The sequence below is a fragment of the Mastigoproctus giganteus genome, chromosome 7, assembly GCF_048544385.1.
Source record: "Mastigoproctus giganteus isolate SK-2022 chromosome 7, ASM4854438v1, whole genome shotgun sequence".
In the NCBI taxonomy this organism is placed as follows: domain Eukaryota; kingdom Metazoa; phylum Arthropoda; class Arachnida; order Uropygi; family Thelyphonidae; genus Mastigoproctus; species Mastigoproctus giganteus.
Window position 1 is genome coordinate 200,648,079 of NC_143581.1, and position 24,496 is coordinate 200,672,574.

Genomic DNA, 24,496 nt, shown 5'->3' on the forward strand with positions numbered 1-24,496 from the left:
GTGTCTTCAAACTAAGTCTCTGATGTGCAGTATGAAATGGTGCATTGTCATGCCGAAACAGAAAAGGGATCTCCTATATTGTTGCGACGTTGTAGGATGAAGAACTGTTCAGTATGTCAGTGTGCCACTTGGCATTCATTATTCCATTACTATATTTCTTTTTTATTTGTGTTTTACATTTTTTTATAAAATAAATAAATAAATATAAAACGTAAATAAAAAATAAATATAGTAATTTATTATCTAACATTGCCCTTATCATTGAAAGATGAAAAGGGGTGAGTAACATTGAAAGAGAGAATAAGGAAAACAGAAAAATAGATTGGACAAAGCAGTATGGGCTTCGCAAAATAAATGAGAACAAATGTCATATTCCTCTTTCTTCCAAAAACCGGACCGGAGTAACCGGACACCCGCATAATGAACCATAATAAGAAGTCGACCTAACTTTTGGCCTTAACTACACATTGTATCCTTATCAGTAGAGTGGAAGATAATTTTTGATAAGAGGAAGGCGCTATTTTGGTCCCTTCCTCCTTCAACACAGCTAATGATTTAGCTACTGATTGCAGACATGCCCAGAAGGCAACTTTCCAGTTCTTCCCAAAAGTGTTCACTGAGGTCGAGTCTCTGGGCAAGACAGTGAAGCCTTTCACAAGCTCGTGTCTTCAAACCAAGTCTCTGCTGTGCAGTATGATATGGTGCATTGTCGTGCACCATGTCATAGGAAGAAGAATTGTTCAGTATGTCAGTGTGTCGCTTAGTATTCATTATTCCAGGAATGATGACAACTGTAATCAATAACTTTCTTCGGGCAACCGCTAGGCCCAAACATGGTATTAAATCAAAAACCCATGCACCCTGACTTGCCATTATGTTTGGTTTGTCTGTGGCATGCAAATCTTAAAATCCTATGTGATGCAGCTCCATACGCATTATCCTTGTATTAATACCAGTTCCTGCGGCGAACTCCTGATTCATGACAGTGCTCCATGAAGATTAGTGGGATCTATATACCACTCCTATGAACGCCCTGCTCTTTCACAATTTGCTTATTATGTCAGCCATCGTTGACTTAGGGCAGTGCTTTTCAAACTTTTTTGACTCCGAAACACTGTATACGTGCCAAAAATAATTTGTCACCCCACTCAGAATTTCTTAATTATTCGACATTCCACCCTCTTTGTTCCTTATCTTTAAGTTGATGGCTAAATCAACGGTACACTTCCTTTGTTTCAGGCCAAAAACATGTAAACAAGAGAAACAGACAGGGAGAATGTGTCTTAATGTGCAAAATTGAACTCTTTTCGTGTAATCCAACTTTTGCCCATGATGGCTTTGCTGAAGACTATCTTTTAATTCAAACTTAAATACATCTTCTGTTCCTGTGGACATTTCAGCAACAAATAAAGCTTCAACTGTTCCTAAAACAACTATGGATCCATCGATATGCCGCATCTGCTTCATCATCGTCAGAAATTATTGCATTACCTGATACTTTTTAAACTCTTGCTCTAACAACTACTATACTTTGTATGAGTTCTATTGTACCACCCTTCCCATCTTTTATCTTTACTACGGAGGAACGATTTACTGGTATAAAATACTTTGTATTGTGTGAAGTCATCATGTGGGACACTCTGCTTTGTTCCATGGTTACAAGGGAAAAGGTTATGTATTATCTAGATTTTTCGATCTATTAAGAGTGTAGTGTAGAAACCATTTTGTTGCCCTTACCTTTTATTTTGTTCACTTCTTGGAAGATATCGATTCCTGTTAACGTTAGTGCTAATTGGACCTTTCATGTTGTCTATTATTTTGCATAAGTATATATACATATGATTTGGATATGTGAATTGTATATTTTTATGGTCCTCCAAACATTTTGGGGACTTTACCTTAAAGAAGCGTTATCTATAGCGCCCATTATCTATGTTTGGACAAAATAGTTTATTGAAATTAATAATTGTTAACATTAATTACTTTAATCATCATACATGTTTATTATGTATAATTACCGTCCTTTCCATGCTGTTTTTAGTTCATGGCCACGGTTTTTTTGTTTCTTGTTTTATCCTGGATTTGGTCTTTGGGATTTTTCGCTGTCTCTTGTGGGTGTAGTTTTGCGTCCCTTTTGGGAGGGGTAGGCTTTCATCCCTAGGATTTCCCCACGTGGCCAGCACAATACTGCAACACGATACGCACAGTTTGCACAAACATAACATCTCTTACTTGCCTGGCCATTTACAGAGCTCTGCCGATTTTAAGTCAGCGCCAAAAGTGGGTGGTAAATCTTTCTCGATTTTAAACGAGCGTTAAAGGGGGATAATAATATCGAAGTCCTCTCCTTAGCGCTAGTTTGAAATCGGGAAACGAAGTAACGCACAGGAATAGATCATCCATTAACTACGAACCAGTGGAGGATCCATGCGTTGGATCTGTCGTACTATTGCAGATCTACAAGACGCAATCCTGGAGACATGGTACAGCATATCTCCTGCAACGTTTAGAGGTCTCACAGAGACCATGCCTCATCGTGTGGCAACGGTACTGGTAGCCAAAGGAGGTCATACTTATATCAGATAGGTAGTCATAATAGACTGCTTTATGATCCTTACTGCGAAGATATTCAGAACAACCAGTACGGAGTCTTCTTCGTCTTGTGCTCTTCTCACAAAAGGACGTTTCAATACAATGTAGTCTCTACTATTACAGCAGAGGTAAAGTTACTTTCCTATATCTGTGCGGATTGGTCATCTTGAAAATCTGGACGGATCACATGACTCCAATTGTCATGTGAAATAAGCTGAGTCAGCTTTAGTTCGAACAAGCTCTACCTTGTACTGAGGTAAAAGCAATCTAGACTGCTGGGTGACTCTGCACAGGGTCCTTTCTTGAAGCTTCATGTAAACAAGAGGATTGTAAAAATTAGTATGATCGTACTTATGATGTACCCCGTGGTCTTTTAGAAACATTTGAGTCTTATAGAAAGATCTGTCCATCCCAAATTTCATTAAAGTTGGACCGACAATAATTAGGCAATTTCGAGTTATCCCTATTATAATAAATTCATTACTCGATAAGACAAAGTTTGATCAACATCAAATTTTTAAGGTATATTCTATTAGCATCAGAATTTTGACTTAATTCCGATTCTATCCCTCCTTTCCCAGTGTCTCTATACATGGTATCTATATTAGCCTGGACGTTCGAGCATACTCGAAAAGGAAAAATCGGATCGAATCGACAACAAATTCAAAAAAACCCCCCCCAAAAAAACAACCTTTATTCAATATCGAATCGGTCGCCTTTGTTTCTAATAACAGCAAGTGTGCAGCGCGGAATGGAATCCATAAGGTTTTTTTTATTTTTTTGTGTTTTGGTCTTATTTCACCATTCTTCCAGCAAAATCTCGCGCAGCTGCGACAGAGTTGAAGGAAGATGAATTCTTTGTCGAATAGCTCTCTCCAGCATATCCTACACATTCTAAACAGGATTCAGATCACGTGAAAATGAGGGCTAGGGAAGATGGTGGGAATCCATGTCATGTTCTCCGAACCATTCTGGCACGATGCAATGCTGCATTGTCATTCATAAAGTGGCCATCACCTTCCCGACCAAAGTCGGGATAAAAGTTACACTTTAATCCAGACTTTTCCCCTGGAACTGATACAAAATTCAGGTCCTTGAGGTTGTCACAGACATTCTCTCAGATATGCCAGACAAGCTGTTCTTGCTACCTGGGAGTCTAAAACGCTGATGGAACTGATATTCGGGTGACACTCAAGTCAAGTGGACCCAATTTCGGCGAAGTCCGGACGGTCTATGACAGCCAAATCCTCTGCTTGCACCTTCACGATGGTGGCACTGTTAGTAATCCTGGGTATAACCTCCATGCACAAGCACATGGTGGGTGACCACCCAGGTGTGAACCAACGTAAGCAGGGGTCGAGGTGTGGCGCCCACACCACATGGAGGAACGCCGCCCCTCTATGTTACCAGGCAGTACTAGGTGGTAGATGACTCTCATCAACCGGTGAAATACCACCACTTTGCTTATTGGAGGCTTGAAGTGGTGGAACCCATGTTTAGTCTCTAGAGCTAAGTTCCGGCCAACCCTTCCCTATCTCTACCATCATGCAGTATGATTGATGATTTTTGAGGTTATGATGAATGTCGTGGCGAGATCCAATATTCCTTACATTTCGAGGGTACAGCTCTAAAACGGTGTTCGCAGGCCGGCCGCTAGATAGTACACCGGACCAAACCTATTGGTAACTCTCTAGGAGGCTTCCGGATCAGCTAGTGTATAATCTTGCTACCTCTACTCTGCCAGATAGTGACTGGAGGGAGTCCGAGTAGTGTGTATGCGGGGAGCATTGTCGAGGCCACGTTATGTCAAGGATCTGGGTATATTCTTACCACATGTACGCCATATCCAAAAATTTCATTACTTCATACAGCATGTCCCACCCACTTTTTCTTACTATTGAATACACCATGAATTGTCAAAATAATAGAGCAAGATTATCTGCGAAAAGATCTAAACCTCCCAAGGACTTCCTAATTCATTTCACAAATATACGTGGTCTCAATTCCAATCTCAACGATGTCCATTTCCACTTGCAGTCTTCCAAACCCCATGTACTTTTTCTGACTGAATCTCAGTTATCAGTTGATTCAACTACTGCTCATCTCAGATGTCCAAATTATTTGCTGTATGATTCCTTTCGCCTCAAAGGTGGTACTTGTGCATATGTCCGTTCTGATATTCCCTGTCAGAGACTTGGCAATTTGGAATCTCCTCTCTTTGATCTTCTCTGGCTTAAAATCTCACTACCTCATTGGGTAAAATTCATCTGTTGTCTCTACCGTTCTCCCAACTCCACTAATCACTTGGAGCTCTTTGACTTCCTCTCTTTGCAACTTGACTTTCTCCAGTCCAACTTTCCTAACAGTGAGGTAATTTTCCTTGGTGATTTTAACGTTCACAACTCCAGCTGGCTTCCGTTTTCTAGTCACACCGACCCAGCAGGTCGAAATGCTGAGGCTTTTGCAATTACTAATGACCTAGCACAGATTGTTCATTTACCTACAAGAATACCGGACAATCCTAATCATACAGCCAATACGCTTGATCTTTTTCTCACAAACAACCCTTCTAAGTACAAGGTTGAAGTGAGAGGTCCTTTAGGCACTTCAGATCACAACTTGGTGAGTGTCTCTTCTCCAATGGAACCTTTATCTCATGGCTATTCCCAACCTCGTATTGTTTGGCATTACAAGAATGCAAAATGGGATGACCTGCGAGACTTCTTTTCTTCTTTTCCTTGGTCTGATTACTGTTTCAAAACTTCTGATGTCAACGTTTGCTCAGATCGTGTCAGTGAAATTATTCTTGCAGGAATGGAATCCTTTATCCCACACTCCACTTTAAAATCTCGTCCTTTATCTAAACCTTGGTTTTCCAATAAATGTGCTAAGGCTGTCCAAGAGAAGAATGTTGCATATCGTAATTGGCTTGTTTCTAATTCTTCAGTTTCATTTTCTGCCTACACCAAAGCTCGCAACAATTGTAAAGCAGTTATTAATCAGTCCAAACTAGAGTTCGAACAGGCTAAGAGTAGAAAACTTGCTTCTTGCCCTGATGGTAGCCGAGCATTCTGGTCTCTTGCCAAAGCTATTGGCCGCAACTTTTGCCCATCTCTGCTCCCACCTCTGTCCAAACCAGATGGTTCTGTTGTCACTTCAGCCAAGGATAAAGCTGACCTGCTATCATCCCATTTTTTTTCCAGCTCAGGTATTAATGATCTTGGTAAAACACCTCCCACCATTCCCAACACGCTCCATTCAATGCCTCCTGTGGTCTTCCATCAAAAGGATATCAGAAGGATTTTGATGAATCTTGATGCTAAGAAAGGTCCAGGTCCTGATGGTATTTCTCCACTTGTTCTCAAAACCTGTGCTCCTGAACTTACTCCTATTCTTTGCCGCCTTTCTTCACTTTCTTATTCCAAAGGTGTTTTTCCTTCTGCTTGGAAATTTGCTCATATCCAGCCAGTTCCTAAAAAGTGTGACAAATCCCTCCCATCCAATTATCGTCCCATTGCAATTACTTCTACTCTTTCTAAAGTAATGGAGAAATCAATTAACCGCCAACTCTTAAACTACCTAGAAACCTTCCGTCTGATCAACGATCGCCAGTATGGATTCCGTCAGTGTCGATCCACTGGTGATATTCTGGCTTATGTTACCCATTTATGGACTAATTCAATGGAAAGGTTCGGTGAAACACAAGTAGTTGCTCTTGACATCTCAAAGGCTTTTGATCGTGTTTGGCATAAAGGTCTTCTAAACAAGCTTCCATCTTATGGTTTGCCAACTGTTTTTTTTTATTAATTGGTTATCCAGTTTTCTCTCTGATCGCTCACTGAGGGTGATGGTAGATGGCTCTCTGTCTTCTAACTTCTCCACTAATGCCGGTGTCCCCCAAGGTTCAGTTCTTTCCCCCACTCTTTTCCTCTTGTATATTAATGACCTCCTTCCATTGACTGGAAATCCTATCCATAGTTTTGCCGATGATAGCACATTGCATTCAACTTTCCATTTTGAGAAACCTTGTCCAGCTCAATCAGCTTCAAGTTCTCGAAAATCTGCTGCCAATTCCTTAAATGCCGATCTTCAGGTAATTCTCCAGTGGGGCAAAGACAACTTAGTTGATTTCAACCCTTCTAAAACTCAATCTTGTCTTATATCTCGCAAAAAGGATTCTTCTGCTCCTATGCTTATCTTTGATGACACTCCGATTTCTAGGCAAAACGATATATCTCTTTTGGGGATTACCCTGACTTCTAATCTCTCTTGGCACAAGCACATTACGAATATTGCTTCCTCTGCATCTAAAAAACTTGGTTTTCTCTTTCGCTCTCGGCGTTCCTTTTCTTCCAAACAGCTGCTCACTCTGTATAAATCGCAAATCCGCCCTGCCATGGAATATTGTTCCCACATCTGGGGTGGTGCCCCCAAAACCTCTCTCAGGTTTCTTGATTCCATTCAAAAGAGGGCAGTTAGGTTAATTAATGATTCATCTCTAACAGAGTCTCTCCACTCGCTTTTTCATTGACGTACTGTTTCTCCTGCATGCCTTTCTACAGATACTTCCATGGGCACTGTTCTTCTGAATTGGCTTCTATAATTCCCGCTCTCTCTTTCAAAACAGTCCGAACACGTGCCGCCACCAGCCAACATCCATTTACTGTCAAACTTCAAACTCACAGAACCAACTTTTCATCTTCCTCGTTTATTCATTCAACTGCCGTTTTCTGGAACAACCTTCCTTCATACGTATTTCCTGAAAATTACAATCTACAGAAGTTCAAGTCCAATATCAACAAATATCTTCTTTCGTCTTCTCAACCTCCAACCCAAGCACGGTACTAAGTACTATAGGTTGTAATACCTCTCGTGTTTGGGGTTCTCATAAAAAAAAAAAAAAAAAAAAGGTACTCCCTGGATGCCATTCTACCTTCCACCAGTATTAACGGACCCAGTCCATGTGAACAAAACATTTCCCATACCATGATACCACCTTGTTTGAGTTGTCTTAACAAGGCAAACATGGTCCATTGTATGTGAGGTTCTCGCCACACTCTCTGCCTACCGTCTGTGCAGAACAAAGTGTATCGTGATTCGCGTGACCACATGACTTTGTTCCATTGTCCAATAATGACGTTCTTGGCACCTCTACAAGAGGATTATTCTATTTTTCTCTGAAACAAGTGGCTTCCGAATAGGTAGGAGACTGCCAGTACCCAATTTCTTCAGTTCCCTGCGCATGGTACGGGTTCAAATAGGGCAATTCTGGGTTTGGTTGAATTCAGATATTATTTGCTGGATGTCCTCCTTAGAGTTCGACGCTCTTGAAGTATTGTTTTTCTGCTACATCTATGCCTTTGAGATGTGGAAGAACCGCTTGCTTTCTAGTCATTAAAAATTTTTGAGATAGATGCTTTTGAGAAACTAGTTACATCTTCAGTTTCTTGAATCGTGACTCCTGCTAAAAGTTCATCCACTCGATCAGCGAGTAAAGTCTTTATACTTTAAGGGGTAACACGTCATCACCCAACGTCACAGTTTTCTTTGCATCTATTTGCATATTCGCTTTTTTATAAATTTGTCATAGGGGTAAAAGATTAAAATTATTGAGGTATTAAAATTCACTTATATAATTACAAGAGAATCTTTAGAGGACAGGGTGAGGTTACTATTATTTTGCTTAACCAATCGGGATCAATCGAGTCATCTCCCTTTCTTTTTTACCCTGGACATTGATTATGTAGACGTTGCCGATTTTCGCCCTAAAGAGCAAACCGATTTTTAAACCGTTTTCATATATAGAAAGCATTTTTTTTTATTTATTTAACAGGTTCGTTCTATAACGCATATAAATAACTTCCCAAATTGATAGAAATTGTTTTTCATTTATCTGTCTGCTTTTCTAAAGTTTTTTTTTTTTTTTTTTCATAATGAACATCATGGATTTTTAACAGGAAGATCAACTATAACTAATCTAGTTTATTTTCATCATATTTTTGAACTCCTGCAACTTCATATAATCTACTTTGACTTGAGTAAAGGTTTGATACTGTTCCTATTAATCTTCTTTAAAAGGAACAGTATTTGCTACCCACGAGGGTTAATTAAGGCATCAGGGATTTAACCCTTAACTGGTTGACATGTCTTTTAAATGCCCCTATGTAGTCTGTATGCATGGATGGTGTTACTTCATATTACCTTTCAATTTTTGCTTGGAATTTTTTTAATGATATTTTCTTGGATTGGGGACATCCCTGTGTCTCACTTACTTATGCTGATGATATCAAAATTTTCTCACCTATGTCTACCTTGTTGGACTTCATGAATCTCCAGTGGACTGTGAACGTGTGTTCAACTGGGTGACCATAATGGTCTTAATCTGAACTTATGAAAATGCTTTATTCTTGCTTATCATGGCCATCATAAGCAATCTCTAACATTTGACTATCGCTCGAGAACCAATTCTACACTGGTGTGCAAAATTTAAGTATCAACACTATTTCTAAAGGTTACAACCACAAAATCTTTACTTAAGGTACTCTTTACTGATGAGAGTAGATTCAGTCTCAGCAGCGATTCTGGACGTCAGCTAATCTGGCGAGAGGTTGGCACGCGGTATCACCCCGCAAACATCACTGAAAGGGATCGATATGGCGGTCGAGGTGTTCTCGTCTGGGGAGGCGTTATCTTGGATGGATGTACACATCTCTAGATACTGGAAGCCGGTACTCTAACCGGTGCACGCTACTGTACTGAGGTAATCCTTCCCCATGTGCGTCTGTTCCGAGTGCCATTGGCCCCGAGTTCGTGTTTATGGATGATAATGCCACACCCCATCGCACTACAGCTATTGATATGCTTTTGGAAAGTGAGGACATTGTTCGTATGGATTAGCCTGCCCGTTACCGATCTAAATCCCATCGAACACATATGGGACGCTCTGGGGAGACGCTTAGCAGCACGTCCACACCCACCAGAAAATGTTCACCATCTGAAGATGGCGCTGACAGAGGAATGGACGATGTTACCGCAAGAACTTATCAACAACATTGTTCTAAGTATGGACAGGCAGTGCAAAGCCTGCATCGACATTAGGGGTGGCCATATCTCCTACTGAGGACCACCTCTTCCCTTTGGTCCATCTTTGGCAGTGATACATCTGTATCATGGCAGCCAGTGCTATGTTGCCATTTTTGAATAAAGTCCCTCTATACAGTTTTGTTTCCGTTGTTGTGTCGGTGTTGTTTCCTTCATCATTTCTGTACCTCACGAGGTTCCTTTGGTGCTTTTCCCATATCCAGGCCACTCCTATGAGAAGCTACAGGTGAAAACCTGACTGGTTCTTAAATTTTGCACACCAATATATTAATCGAATCTTTGAAATTAGAAACCTAGGTGATCTTTCATCATCATCATGATACTTATAGTTCTCACTTTCTGTCTAGCTTACTTAAACGTATAGTCAGGAACTTCAGCAAAATTGCTCCTATAATTACCATTTACAAAACGTTTGTTCTACCAATCCTGGAAATATAGACTATATTACTAAATCCTATAATTACTAGTGCACTCACTTCTATTTACTGCCTTTAAAACATCGACCAACTGTACTGGACTTCAACCTTTTGAATAAGACAATCTCTTGCTCCATGGATTGTCCTCAGCTCTTAAAAAATAACTTGAATTGCTCTCCAAGATCTCTTAGACACTTTCTAACGTTTGTGATAGACAAATCTCCTACAAATAATCCAGCTTTTAGGATCTTTGAGGTTGTTGTTATATGCATATTTTTGTATTATATTGTCCTTTTAGGAATTGTATTCGGTTTCTGGCAATAAATATATAAAGTGATGTCTATTAATAGATTCAACGAACCAACACTGGGCTCGGATCCACTATGGATGTTTATAAACAATGAAAGACATTGCAGTATTGATGCTTAAAATGACTCGACTAGTAAAAGACAAACATGTACCCAGTGGTCGTTTATTATCCAGCAGACACTTTTATGGCCAATTATTGCAACCTAAAAAGATAATTTATGGGACTTCACTGACAACTAGATTTAAAGGAAGTAAAAACACTGAGATTTCAGTGTCATTGCTACTGGTAACCTCTTTTCCTACATTTATGTTTAAAAATGGAAATAAATGATGAACTACAGTAATAACTGGGTTTTTATGTATGACCCTAGACGCTTTTTTTTAGGAACTTTTAAAAATGTGTTAAGCGTCTATCATTTCCTCCATTTTCGTCCCTCCGTAATATTTTATGTTCTCCTACCCCTTAAAAATAATTGCTATACAAATCCTGTCTCTCAGCTACCATCTTGTAAACACACGAAGTTTTGAGAACACTTCTTGAATACAGTATAGGAGTTTTATTACCAGCAGTTGGTATGTAGCGCTTAGCGAGCTAAATTGGCTAAATGCTTCATCACATATTGTGGAGGCACTTCACCACGAGTTGCCTCACAATTGCACTACTTCGAAATAAAAGTAGAAAAAAAAAATCAACATTTTACAATCCGGCATCTGTACAGCGATCGCGTTTGTCTTTAAGAGTCCATTCAAAGCAAGATTGAAAAATTTTATTTATAAGATGTTGCACGAATATCATTTTTTTGCTAACAGAATTTAAACTGCATCGATAATACAATGCTCTTGATGCTCAGAGTAAACTTGCCTTTGCAGAGAGTTGCCTGGTGTTGTACTACTTTCAAGAGGCAGTTTACCATTCGTTTAAAAAACGTTGCCATTCTGTACACGAATTCGTATTAAAATTTTTTAAGTTTGTTTTTTAAAAAAATTAAAAGTTTTTAAATTAAAAAGAAATCTGTTTCTAAAAATCAGTTTAAAAGTATAGCAAAAGCTGTCTATTGAAAGTAGTTCAATACCAGGGCAACTCGTTGCAAAGGCAATTTGTTCTGTTGATGCTGTCACAGACATTCTTCCAGGTATACCAAGCTGGACATGCTAGACTCCCACTACGTGGGAGTCTAAAATGCTGATGGAGTTCAAGGTTCGGGTGGTTCTCAAGTGAAGTGGACTTAATTTTCGGCAAAGTCCAGTCAGTTTGTGACAGTCAATCCTCTTCTTGATCCTTCACGATGGTGGGACTGTTAAGGGACTAACCCCCCCGATGTGCAAGTCCTGAAATACGATACCTAGCATACTGGAGCATTGCATTATCAATGCAGTTTAAATTCTGCTGTCTGAAAAAACAGGACAAGATTATATTTTGTTATTTCTTTCTAGGTGTACACACAGGGCCTGTGGCAGCAGGAGTGGTAGGGATGAAAATGCCAAGATACTGCTTCTTTGGAGATACTGTAAATACAGCAGCCAGGATGCAGACTCACGGGGAGGTATAATATTTCGAAAGCCTAATTAGAGTACTTTATTAGTCTAAGTTAACTTATTTAAAATACAGTTGTAAGTAAACATTATTTATAATTGTTTTGATTGATATGCCAGTTATGTACGTTGTTTTCAATTGAATTTCGACTAATTGGTGTATGGAATAAATGGAAAATAATGTGTATCGATATAAATATATCGATGTTAGCGACATATTGTAACGAATATATCGATACAGTAAACCATATTTGTTTTTAAGAATCCATATAAAGAACAACATTTCTTTCTTTATAAGATACTTGCAAGACTATCTTGTAAACAGACAGTCTCTCCAAAATGTTAATCAGGACAGGAATCTAGGACAGGAAAAATTCCTGTTCCCGTCCTAGGTTCTCTATCTCTAGTCTGAAAAGGAAAAGTAGACTGCATTTAAACATGTGGTTAAAGTCACTAATGTTTGGTTTGATTGACTCATTTCTCATCAGTCATATCAGATACTTTACCTCTAACACGACGAACAAGAGATACTTCAATCGTCCCCTTAATGGAAACTGGTGGTAGACGCCATGTTCCCAAGTCAGAGAGAGAAGCAGAACAGCTTCTTCACGTTACGCCAATTCTCCCTTGCCAGACTGCAGCTCCAGAAAAGATGTTTGATAGTCTTCCTTCGTTGCAGTTACGGCAAGATTTAACCCTACCCCCCCCTTTGAATTTGGAAGTTACTGCATTGATTAGGATGCGGCCGTATACCATCCTCCAGATGAAATCCTTGCGTGATCCTGGCAATACAGAAAACTCCAGGTTTTCTGTATTTTCAGGAAACACGCGTTGAACCGGATACCTAGGGAGCTCAGCTGCAGATTCACTTAAGCAATCTGACTATTGCCCTGTAGAGTAGGGTGGTTCTGGCTACAGCTAGTTTCCTTTGATATTTTAGACCCAGTAGGGTTATATTCTTCCCCAGGTGTATCTTATATAGTGCCCGACTGGATGGTCGCTTTCTGCAGCTCTACCACAGAAGCTAATAGTCCTACAGAGCAGCAGCCAATCAAGCTGGGGAATACTATAACCAACTTCTTCTCGGTTCCTCTGCACCCATTGGTATGCAACCTCGTGACGCCTGTTCCCCCAGAAGAAGGTGGCCATCATACTAGTTAGGCTTTTACATAAGTTACTATCTATGTATATAAGACTAAAAAGTTATACATTAGCATGGACATGACTATTGTTTTGATGACTATGGACTTGGCAAACAGGGAGGGCACACCTGTTGACCATTGGTCAAAGATGGCACGCATATTCTTCGTTATATGCCCTATTTTAATTACAGGAAGGTGTCTGTAGGGTACCCCTAACAAGGTGGTAGTTTCATTTGAAGGAACCATGTTGGTAATTCTGGAGTAATCCCAACTTCCGAAGAGCTTTAGGAAGGTCTTCTGACTACTAAATCAGCCCTGAGGTCTCACAGAGGAATGGTGGGTCTCCAGGTGTCCAGATCTCACAAAGATCTGGAGAGACAAAGTATCTGCCAGTAAGAGGGTCATGTCGTCAGCGTGGGCGATGGACTTAATCTGAAGTATTCCCCCACCCGGAACTGGCACTCCCCTCAACTCCGTACCTTGGCCAAGTTTCTGTAACAGGGGTTCTAGAGCCAATGCAAACAGCATTGGGCTCATTGGACAGCCCTGTCACACTCCCCTCTCCATAGCAATTGGTTCAGTGAGGAACCCATTTATAGAGAGTTTATTTCTGACTGAGCCATACAAGCACCTAATAGTCCCCCCTCAATTTTGATCCCACCCCCAACTTGATTAAGACGTCGAACAGATAACGGTGTCTGACCCTATCGAAGGCCTTTTCTATATCGGCCTGTACTACCGCTATGTTCAGCTGCTGGTTTTGGATTTGTTGCAGGAGGTCTTTGAAGAGCCACGTGTTCATTAAAACACTACGACCCGGCACCGAATAGGATTGGGTACTGGTAATTACCTGTTTGATATTGTCCAAAATTCTATTATTAAGTATCTTGGCGAAAATCTTGTAATCTGTATTCAGCAGGGAGTCACCAGCTACCAGTTGTTGCTGGGTCTCTGCCTTCCTTCAGAATAAAGACTGTAGTGGCCTCTACAAATTTACTGTTGACTTTTGCACCATTAAGGAGGGAATTGAATACTCCAAGCAGTATCGATCTGAGGAAGAGCCAATACCGCTTGTAGAATTCCATTTTGATCCCATCCGGCCCGGGTGATTTCCTAAGTTTACATTATTTCATTGTCCTGTCGAGTTCTGCGTTTGTTATTTGTGCATCCTGGTTTTGCCTGTGTGTGTGTGTGTGTGTGTGTGTGTGTGTGTGTGTGTGTGTGTGTGTGTGTGTGTGTGTGTGTGTGTGTGTGTGTGTGTGTGTGTGTGTGTTGCCAATCCCACGTTTATTCTTTGATTTGGTCTATTTCTTCACTATTGCTATCTATATCTATTCTACCTGTCTGATATATGGTAAGTTCTTTAATTAAAGACCTCCTTAAGTTTCTCTCCTGGGACACCTTTTCCCTGCCTATTTCTTTTAGTCGTTCCCCAGCTTTTCCTTGAAAAGCTGGGGAACGACTAAATTTCCTGGTTTACTCATCGCAATCCAGCGGTCCAGTTGAGGCGCATTTCCTGCCACCGTACCTCCCAGAGCACTGGAAGCTCTTCCTCAACCAGCCCAATGAGATCCACATTAAATATCCAGCTGGGTTTCTGTCTATTGACAAGCCTGTTGTTGCGACTGCCAAAGTAACCAGCCTGTGATCTGTTACTTGTCTACGATCTCTGATATCATGGTGAGCTATTGACTGGGTGAAGGAGGCTCTCAGACAGGTAAAATCTGTCGATACGAGTCTCCACACCTTTGACCCATCTGGTAAAGCCTCTGGCACGTGGATATTGCTTCCTCCAGGTGTCATGCAGATTAAAATTAATTCTTATCAGATACCACCACCCAGACGGCACTGTTCGAAGCTTTTTGGTTTACTCATCGGTGGGTGAACGATATCCTGTTGTTGCAATAGAGATGTAATTAAATGATGCATGCATACTACCTGGGTAGTAAAAATAATGGAAGTGCATAACCCATGCATAAACAACCTTTTCATTTGTAAAGCTATTAGAGGTCAGCCGCCGTGCTGTGTACGAAATGTTTTCAAAGTTGTCATAAAGCGGTCTGTTGAAAGTAGTGCAATACAGAGCAACTCGTTATAAAGGCAAGTTTGTTCATTTGTGAGAAGTACGACCATTTCATTACCCACGCAATTTAAATCTTCTTCCTGCAAGAATAGACGAAAGGCCAAGATAGTTATTAGAAATGTTTCCACATGTAAATAAGTTCAGTTTTTAGTGTATAATAATTATTGAATTTTTACTGTACTTTTTATCAACCAATTTGAAGTGTATATCAATGATTAGAATGAATCCCTTGTATAATCATTGAGTTCTATTTAGGTTTAGATTTTCTTTTTTTACCTCTTAGTATGGTGATCACCTTTGTGCTTTGTACCTAAATAGCATATTTTGTATGCATGGGACTCTGTCTGCCTTCGTTATTGCTAAGCAGGTTTTTATAATGATTAGATGGGCTCAAAAATATTTGTATGCAGCCAGAAGTAGTTGTTGATAGAAGGATGAAACAAACGCCATATATTGCACTTTTTCAACATAGTCAGCATACATTTTTGCCACTTCTCAATACACTTCCGCAGGCGTTTCTTAAAGTCTTTTGACTGTCCTTCAAACTACGATTCTGCAGCAGAAATCACCTCATCATTAGCAGCAAAGAGTTTTCCACGAAGAAGGACTTCAGAGCAGAAAGAGAAAGAAACCCGAAAGTGAAAGGTCAAGGGTGGGGGTAATAAGGGATGTGGCAATATTTCAAACTCACATTCGTGGGTACACCTCACTGCAGCATACAAGGAATGTTCTGGGGCATCATCGTAGGCACAGTATGTATCTGTCAGCGTTACCAGAGACCCCCCCCACCAAACTGCGTAAAAATGTCTCTGTGAAGTAACAAAATCTGCCAAGGCCACATGAAGGTGTGAATAGCACATGAAATGTTGTCGATGTGCCGGGAAAGGGTTAAAAGTCAGCAAGGGATTAGAAGTCTGGGAACCAATCTAGGAGACACTTTACTCACATGCAACTGTTGATGGATGATGTTCTCTACAGACCTTACACTAATTAGAAGCTCTGCAACTAGTTCTTTGACGCTAATACAGCGATCTTTCAAGATTAATGCCTCAATTTTTGCAACACTCTCTTCTGTTCCAGCAGTTGCTGGGCATTCTGGCAGTTCTTCATCGTGCACTAAGGTTCTTCCACGTTTGAATTGTTTATACCAATGTTCAACAACACTGTAAACTGAGCAGTCTTCTCGATAAACAGCGACCGTTTCTTCGTTGATTGTTTTCAGTGTTTTCCCTTACAGAAAGAAGAACTGAATCACTGATCTGTATTCCACTTTATCCATTGTGGCACTTCACAATGGATAAAATTTATTTTTGCTTTGCGTGAAAAGCAAAAATAAATGAACTGTCAGATTGAAACGAAATCTGTGTGGTTGTTGTAGAGATTTCAAGGTGTCAAACAAACAAAAATCTTTATATCAAAACTCCTTTTGGATGAATACAAATATTTTTTGAATCCCCCCATCCCATGTATATTACAATTTTAATATTGAGACAGGAAGTGCTGTTTAAAGTAATCCAGTACTAAGACAGGTCGTCGTGAAGGTGCAAATGTGCCATATGGGAGACACGAACACAGTGTTCCCGAATATCCAAGCTTCTTTTAATTGGGATTCAGTTAATCCTAATATAAAAAATGGAGATATGTTTTAATTTGAAATTATGAAATACTTAATACTATGTTAACATTTTCAAATAGCCAGGGATTCCCCATCACCAGTTTGAGATCTGTTTAGACAACATTAACTTATTATGTTGCCTAAAAAATTAAATAATATTTAATGAAATATTTAAATAATTGCTTATTTCGTGATTATTAAAGCTTATTCTTTTGAATGCAAAAACTGTTAAAAGAAACTGTTATAACCATAAAATTATGTGCCTAAGAATTTTTGTGGCAATTTTTTAATGATGTTTTATTGAAATTTTTGACACTGGAGCGGGACCATCTTCTCTATTACAGACTGTGCCTGGGGCCTACGAAAAATGGGACCAGAAAGATATAATTAAAAAAAAGATTCATAGATTTTATTCCAACAATAAAATAGATTCATTGGGCGGTCAGCCCAAAAAAAAAAAAAAAAAAATAGATTTTTCTCTCTTAACTGCAAATAAAGAAATGTAAGTTTGCTTTCTTAATTTTCATATTTAATTTAAAAAATGTTTTAAGATATCGGTGGTCGGTATTTTTTCTGAGACAGCGCATTTAAGGTGTAACAGCAAGCAATGTTGTAGTTAACTTAGGTTTGTCCGTTTTTGTTTCTCATTTTGTTTATTAAAAATAATTTTCGAATTAAAAAATATCTTTGCTACAAAATATTTTCTATTTATTTTCAATTTTTGAAAATTGTTTTTTGTGTATTTATTTGTTTCTTGTTAGGCTGGAAAAATTCACATCAGCGAATCCAGCAATAGGCTTCTCACAGCTTCGTCAGATTTCACCACAGATTTCAGAGGAACGATCAATGTCAAGGTATTATACCTTTGTTTTTAATAAGAGCCTAACACGTGTATAACGCATGGTTTAGTCTTTAATTTTAATAATAATCTAAGAATCTAAGCTTCCTCATTAATTTGGTCATTAGGAAGACTGGTGATCTTTCCGAATTTCAGAAAGGTGTTATTCTTGGAGCATGTTTAGCAGGAGTCACAACTGAGGAAACAAAGGAAATTATTGGTGTGCCAAAAGAACCATCTCAAAAGTATACAGTTAGTGAAAGACGAAAGGAGAATGTATCTAAAAGGAAGAAATGAGGCAGAAAGTCGGTACTCCGACTTTCTGCCTCATTGTGCGTCAGGATAAACGGTCCAGTATGCAGCAAATGATCGAAAAATTCAATTCATACAAAAAGAAAGTCTCATTTCCAACCGAGCTACGGCGGCTGGATTTCAAGAATCTGGAATTCAGTAGTCGTGTGCACATACAAAAACCACTCCTTTCTATGAAAAATTGAAAGATTCGAATGGTGTGGTGCTGCCAACGTCAAGACTGGACTGCGGAACAGTGGAAAAAGATCACGTGGTCTGCCGAGTTTTGATTTACATTTTTTTTTGCACCAATGGGTGAACCTCATGAAGTCACGCATCCAGTCTGTCTCGTGTCTACTGCCCAAGTGGCTGGCGGTGGGTGCTATCATGGTATCGGTCATGTTCTGTTGGTATGTACTCGGTCCGCTCTTATTGTTAGAAGGACGTGTGAATAAATCCAATGAATATATTTCTGTCATATTAGCATTAGCATTAGTAGAGGCATATGATGCAAGAAAGCAAGCTTATTCAGCATCAGCCAAAAAAAAAAAAAAAAACCCTCTCCCATTTCACCCCTCCGTTCGTTCGAAATACCTGTCCAGTTGAGCTTTAAATTTGTTTAGGCTATCAACTTCAACAACAAGTGATGGAAGTCGGTTCCACCAACCAACCACCCGCTGGCCAAAGGCAAATTTCCGCACATCTATCCGACATCCGTCCTTCCTCAATTTGAATTTATGCCCTCTGAGGTGATTATTCTGAGAAAGATGAAGAATCCCATTGGCATTGATCATGCTCAAACCATTCAAAGCCTTATACACCCCTATCAGATCACCTCGCCGGTGCCTAGTCTCCAGACTGTGTAATTTGCAAAACTTAAGCCTTTCTTCGTAAGAGCAACCCTTTGTTCCATTTACTAATCTTGTTGCCCTTCTCTGTACCCGTTCCAGCAGCTCTACATCCTTCTTGAAATGAGGCCTCCAGACCTGTATACAGTACTCAAGATGTGGCCTAACCATTGCCTTATACAAGGGAATAATCACCTCCTTATCCCTGCTAGAAAAATTCCTGTATATCATTGACAAGACACCATGAGCTACTCTTGCAGCTCGTCTGCACTGCTCAGAGAACTTCATATCTGCCTGCACAATTACCCCCAGGTCCTTTTCATTCTCCACCACTGTCAGTGTAGTACCGCAGAGTTGATACATTGCTCTGGGGTTACTGTTACCCATATGTAGTACTTTACATTTGTCAATGTTAAACTTCATTTGCCACCTCTCAGCCCATCTGTTCAACCTTTCCAGATCCTGTTGCAGCAGCATAGCGTCAGTAGTGTCCTTAACGACCCTGCCAACCTTTGTATCATCTGCAAACTTAGACATTAAACTTGATGTCCCATCATCAATATCATTCATAAACACCGAAAACAACAATGGACCCAACACTGAACCTTGAGGAACTCCACTAATAACATTAGTCCACGTTGAGCAGTGTCCATTGATTACCACTCTCTGTCTTCTGCCACTCAACCATCCCCTTATCCATAGCAGCAATTTGCCTCCAATGCCACACTGCTCCAATTTGTGCAGCAGTCTTCCATGTGCAACAGTATCAAAAGCCTTTCTAAGATCCAAATATATAATATCAAAGTTATTCCCTGCATCCAGTTCTTTTGTGACTACATCATAGTATCCAATCAGATTGGTCAGGCAAGACCTGCCCTTAACAAAACCATGCTGCGTCTGAGCTATAACTGAATTCTTGTCTAGATGATCCTGCAGTGCTTCTTTAACCAGTGCCTCCATTAATTTACCTGGAACAGAAGTTAAACTAACAGGTCTATAATTACTTGTGTCAGCCTTTGATCCTCCTTTGTGAATTGGGGTTACATTTGCACATCTCCAGTCTATGGGTACCTCCCCTGAGTCCAAAGAAGCTCTCATAATTATGGCTAGGGGTTTGCTTACTTCATTTGCTGCCTCCTTTAATATAACTGGATAGATCCCATCCACCCCAGGTGCCTTTTTTATGTTTATCCTCAACAATCTCTCCTCCACTTTCCTCTCAGTTATTACAAAATCATCCAGCTCACTGCCAATGTTTACTTTACCTTCATCATTCTCCTTCCTGAATAACTCCTCATGCGTGAATGTAGATGCAAAATACTCGTTTAGATTGTTAGCCACCTGAGCAAGGTCCTCAACTGTTGAACCATCAATATCCAGTGGACCAATCTGATTCATCCCTTTCCTTCTCGAGTTCAAGTATGTAAAGAACTCCTTTCTGTTTTTCTTTGCATCCTTTGCCAAGGATTTTTCGTAGTCTGCCTTTGCCTGCCTAATCTCCTTTGTGACTTGGTTACAGACCAACTTATATCTATCATAGGCTTCCATGTCACCCATTAATTTGTATGTATCTCATGCATTTTTCTTCTCTGCCACATGTCTCATTAGTCCATCTGACAACCATTTAGGCCTAAACCTTGAACAATATTTCTTAGTTGGTATGTAAAGCCTGGTAGCCACCAAGATTAGTTCCTTGAATGCTTCCCATTTTGAGTTTGCTGTTGGTAACATCATCAGTTGGTCCCACTGTATAGAATTTAAATACTGTCTCAGACCATCATAGTCGGCTTTACGAAAACAAAAACCCTTCCCTTTACCTCTGATGGTAGTTACCTCCTTGAGTAAATCCCACTTCAACACACTGTGATCACTGCCACCTAGTGGTTCATTTATCTGCAGGTTCTTAATGCATGAAGAATCACTACTGATAATCAGATCAAGAGTATTGCTCCCTCTTGTTGCCTCACGAACATGCTGATGTAGAAAACAATCATCCAATAAATCCACAAAAGCCTTGCTAGTGTGCGAGTGACCAACCCACAAATTCCAGTCAATATCTGGGAAATTAAAATCCCCCATTATAAGACTCTCTGATTTACTGGCCCACTCTATTTCCCTGTACAATATATTATTATACTCATCAGAGTCATTAGGCCTATAGCACACTCCTACTCTCAATTTTGATTTCCCTATGCTTATGTCACACCAAACTGACTCGACACTGCCCTGTCCATCGATGTCAACTGGCTTCACTTCCTTTGACTTTATGTGTTTCTTAATTAATAGCATAACCCCTCCTCCCCTCCTGTCCTGTCTATCCTTTCTATATACATTGTATTCCCCAAATTCCAGTTCCGCATTACTTATATCTGTGTGACACCACGTCTCTGATATCCCAACAATATCTGCCTTTGATGTTTTGAGCAATACCTCAAATTCATCAAATTTATTTACCAAACTCCTAGCATTGGTGTACACGCAGGTATACATGCACCTGTTTCTATTCTTAGCTACCCTAACACAACCCATGTGTTTACTTGTAACGCAATGACTACCAGCAGTCTCTGAAATATCCTGCATCTTGTTTTTCAGACATCTGCTCATTTGAATAGAAGCAGTGCAAGAATCACTTCCACCTCTGCCAGTGGCTACTGTTAATCTATTAGTCCTTGTATCCCCCCCCAACTAGCAGTTTTCCGACCCACCTAACACTGCCTCGACAGCATCAGCAAAAATTCTTGCATCCTTTCTATTTAAGTGTATCCCATCCCTGTAGAAGCAATCTCTCCTGTTAACAAGTACAGTCCAGGCTGAAAAAAATTCTACCCCTTGAGCCTTGCACAATCCCTCCAGGGCCGAATTGATCGACAAGGCTCTCATCATATACTCCCTCCTATCGTGTCTGGGCAGAATTGCAGACACTTTCAAGTTCAACCCTAATTCACGGCTTTTTTTCAACAGTGACCTGTACTTGCTAAGTAATTCCGCCGGTCTCCTACTCTTAATATCATTAGTGCCAACGTGTACAACTATATCACCTTTTGTGCCCTTCAGTGCTTCATTTTTACCCAGGTGGATTCTTTCAAGACGACAACGCCCACTATACAAAAACTGTATTTGAATGGTTTTAGAATCATTCCCGTGACTTCTAACAACAGCCCTGGTTGCCACATTCTTCATATCTGAATCGAATTGAGAATGTCTGGGATACGTTGGAAAGAGCTGTTCGGATTCTCAGTTCTCTATCTACCACAATACAGCAACTGACAAATATCCTGACTGAAGAATGGTCACATCTGAAGCTATGATTGTTCAGAGACCTAATGGAATCCACGTTATGAGGTGTACAAGACCAATTCGGCAAAGGGTGCCTTACTAGGTATTAGTAATAATAACGGTGATAGCATTCGCCATATAAAGCAAAGGCTTTTGCTGCACTGGAAAACAAAACAAAAAAAACCGAAAAAACCCAAGTAGATAAGAAAATACAAAGATCCAAACCCAGCCATCAGATAGGAAAGCCCTGTACCATGATTCCCCCCATCAATAACACATCTTTCTAACTCCGAGGAATTACAATCAATTGCACTAGGTAAGTCGATGTTCCTTGTGATGTTTGGTTTGGCGATTCTGAACACTCTCCACTCTCTTTCCTTAAATTTGAATCGATATTTCCTTTTGCCATGCAAAATATTTTGGCAATGCTGATAATTAAAAAGTTATAGTGCAACAATCCGTACTCATTTCCCACATTTAAATATTTTTTGATTTTTATATATTATAAAACTTAAATCCCTTTTTGTTATAAATCTATGTCATGAATACTGCCATCTACATATTAATCGAATTAAATTAATATATTTAATTGTAATTAATTCTAACTATATATTAATCGAATTCTAACTTTCTCTTTCTGCAGGGCAAAGGGAAATTGGATACTTATTGGCTGCTAAGAAGGACAAGTTCACCCCAAAGCTAACAAAAGCAGTTTGGAATATAGGATATTATTTGGTGTAATTTTTCATTTATATCTTGACAGTAGAATTTAAATAAAAGTTGTAATATATTCTTCAACCGAGCAGAAATGTAAGCTGTTTTAGACTATTTGTAAAGAATTTCGTGCTGTATTGATGGCTTCTTCATGTTTTTTTGAAAATAGTAAATAGAGTACTGTATAAAATAGTATAAATATTAAAAAAGACTCAAACAAAGAAAGTTTTATATCTTTATTTAGATAAGTATATATTACATATCTAATTAGAAGCATAAGCCTATCTGTACATAAGCCGATTTCATATGTGCACTACTACATGAAATTCATATCACGCATGCTCAGCTGCGTTTGATCACGTGTTTAAACAATCACATTTATATTCTATGTACAATACGTTGATGATAAACAGGAAAATTATGGTATTGAACACAGAAAAATTACTTTTAATTTAAAAAATTGTATTCAATTATATACAACTCAGTTAAAAATAGAGAAACAAAATAAAAACTGGAATGGTGAATAATTACGTAATATCGATCGATTATGTTGTTCTGGTGAATTGAAAGATAGATGTCGCTACTATCAGTAACAACAGAGTATTTTAGGAAAATATTAATTGAAAATAGAAAAAAAAAAATACATTTCGCTAATTAATTCAAAATAATTTAATTTTAGCTTTTAATTATCACTTCTCAAGCATTTCATATTTAAAAATAATATTTAAAATCGACATACCGTTGAAAATATCTCGAATAGTTTAAATATATTTAGGCGAATTAAAATTCTTATAATATACATCCTTTTGTTTAAAATAATGTAAACGTTTGCTCAAAAAGTGAACTTTTTTTTTGAGACAATTAAACAATAATATTTAATTATTAAATCAGGCATGGGATCATTTCAAACTATTTTTTAACTGTTTTGAATTTGTGGTATAAATTTCTCTAAGTTTTCGAAAGCTATGCACAGCACAGCACAGTTTGTCCTAAAAAGACGCTTAAAGTGTATTTAATGACAGTTATTCACTGAGCTACCATGTTGCAGAATATCACAGCTGGATCATAGTGCCCTTGTGGGTAGCACTGTTGGTAGGCTCGCCGTCCTCCCCACCTCAGGTGGAAAAAACCTAAGTTCGAGTCCCATCGATGACAGGAGGAATTTTTATGGGCTTTTTCCAAAACTTGACTGAGTTAGTCGCATGGTTTTTTCTCCCGGAAACTAGGGGTTTTCGCCCAGCAAACAGGTCACACGCAATTTGCAGACAATACGTAGCAATACCTCCTTGGTCTCTAATGTTCCTAAACCCCACTACAACAACGACTAACTGGATCTTAGTAGAGATACAGAAATCACAAGCTTTTCAAAAGTGGGAGAAAGAAATAATGGACGGGACATCGTCCTGATCTAAATTTAATTTTAACGCATTTTCTATGTACAGCACCTAACAACCACGGAAAAGTTTATGAGTACATGTTACGCATTTGAATATTCTTTTAAAGATTTGCTAAGTGTATCTTTACTAACTGATTATCAAGAACGGGAGAAAAGAACTTGCTACAACATCGAAGCACATATTGCGTAATACTTATCTTAATTTGCATTTAAGCGCCACCTGGTTTAAAAAATAACCATCATTAAGAAGTCTTCGGAATTCATATATCTACCATTTTCCGGTTTATCAGCACGCTTTTTTTTTTCTTTTTTTTTTTTTAACAAAGGAGGCACTGCCAATAT

At 39.1% G+C, this 24,496-nt stretch overlaps 1 protein-coding gene across 1 annotated transcript in view; it reads left to right on the forward strand.

Moving 5' to 3' along the window:
- LOC150083557 (soluble guanylate cyclase 89Db-like) overlaps positions 1-22,855 on the forward strand; it is a 37,615-nt gene extending 14,760 nt beyond the window's left edge. Inside the window, exons 7-9 of the mRNA XM_090377358.1 lie at positions 11,853-11,962; positions 17,553-17,645; positions 22,688-22,855. Of these exons, the coding sequence (XP_090233484.1) occupies positions 11,853-11,962; positions 17,553-17,645; positions 22,688-22,747 (263 nt within the window). The 3' untranslated portion in view covers positions 22,748-22,855. The remainder of the gene's footprint in view (positions 1-11,852; positions 11,963-17,552; positions 17,646-22,687) is intronic.
- The last annotated feature ends 1,641 nt before the right edge of the window (positions 22,856-24,496 follow it).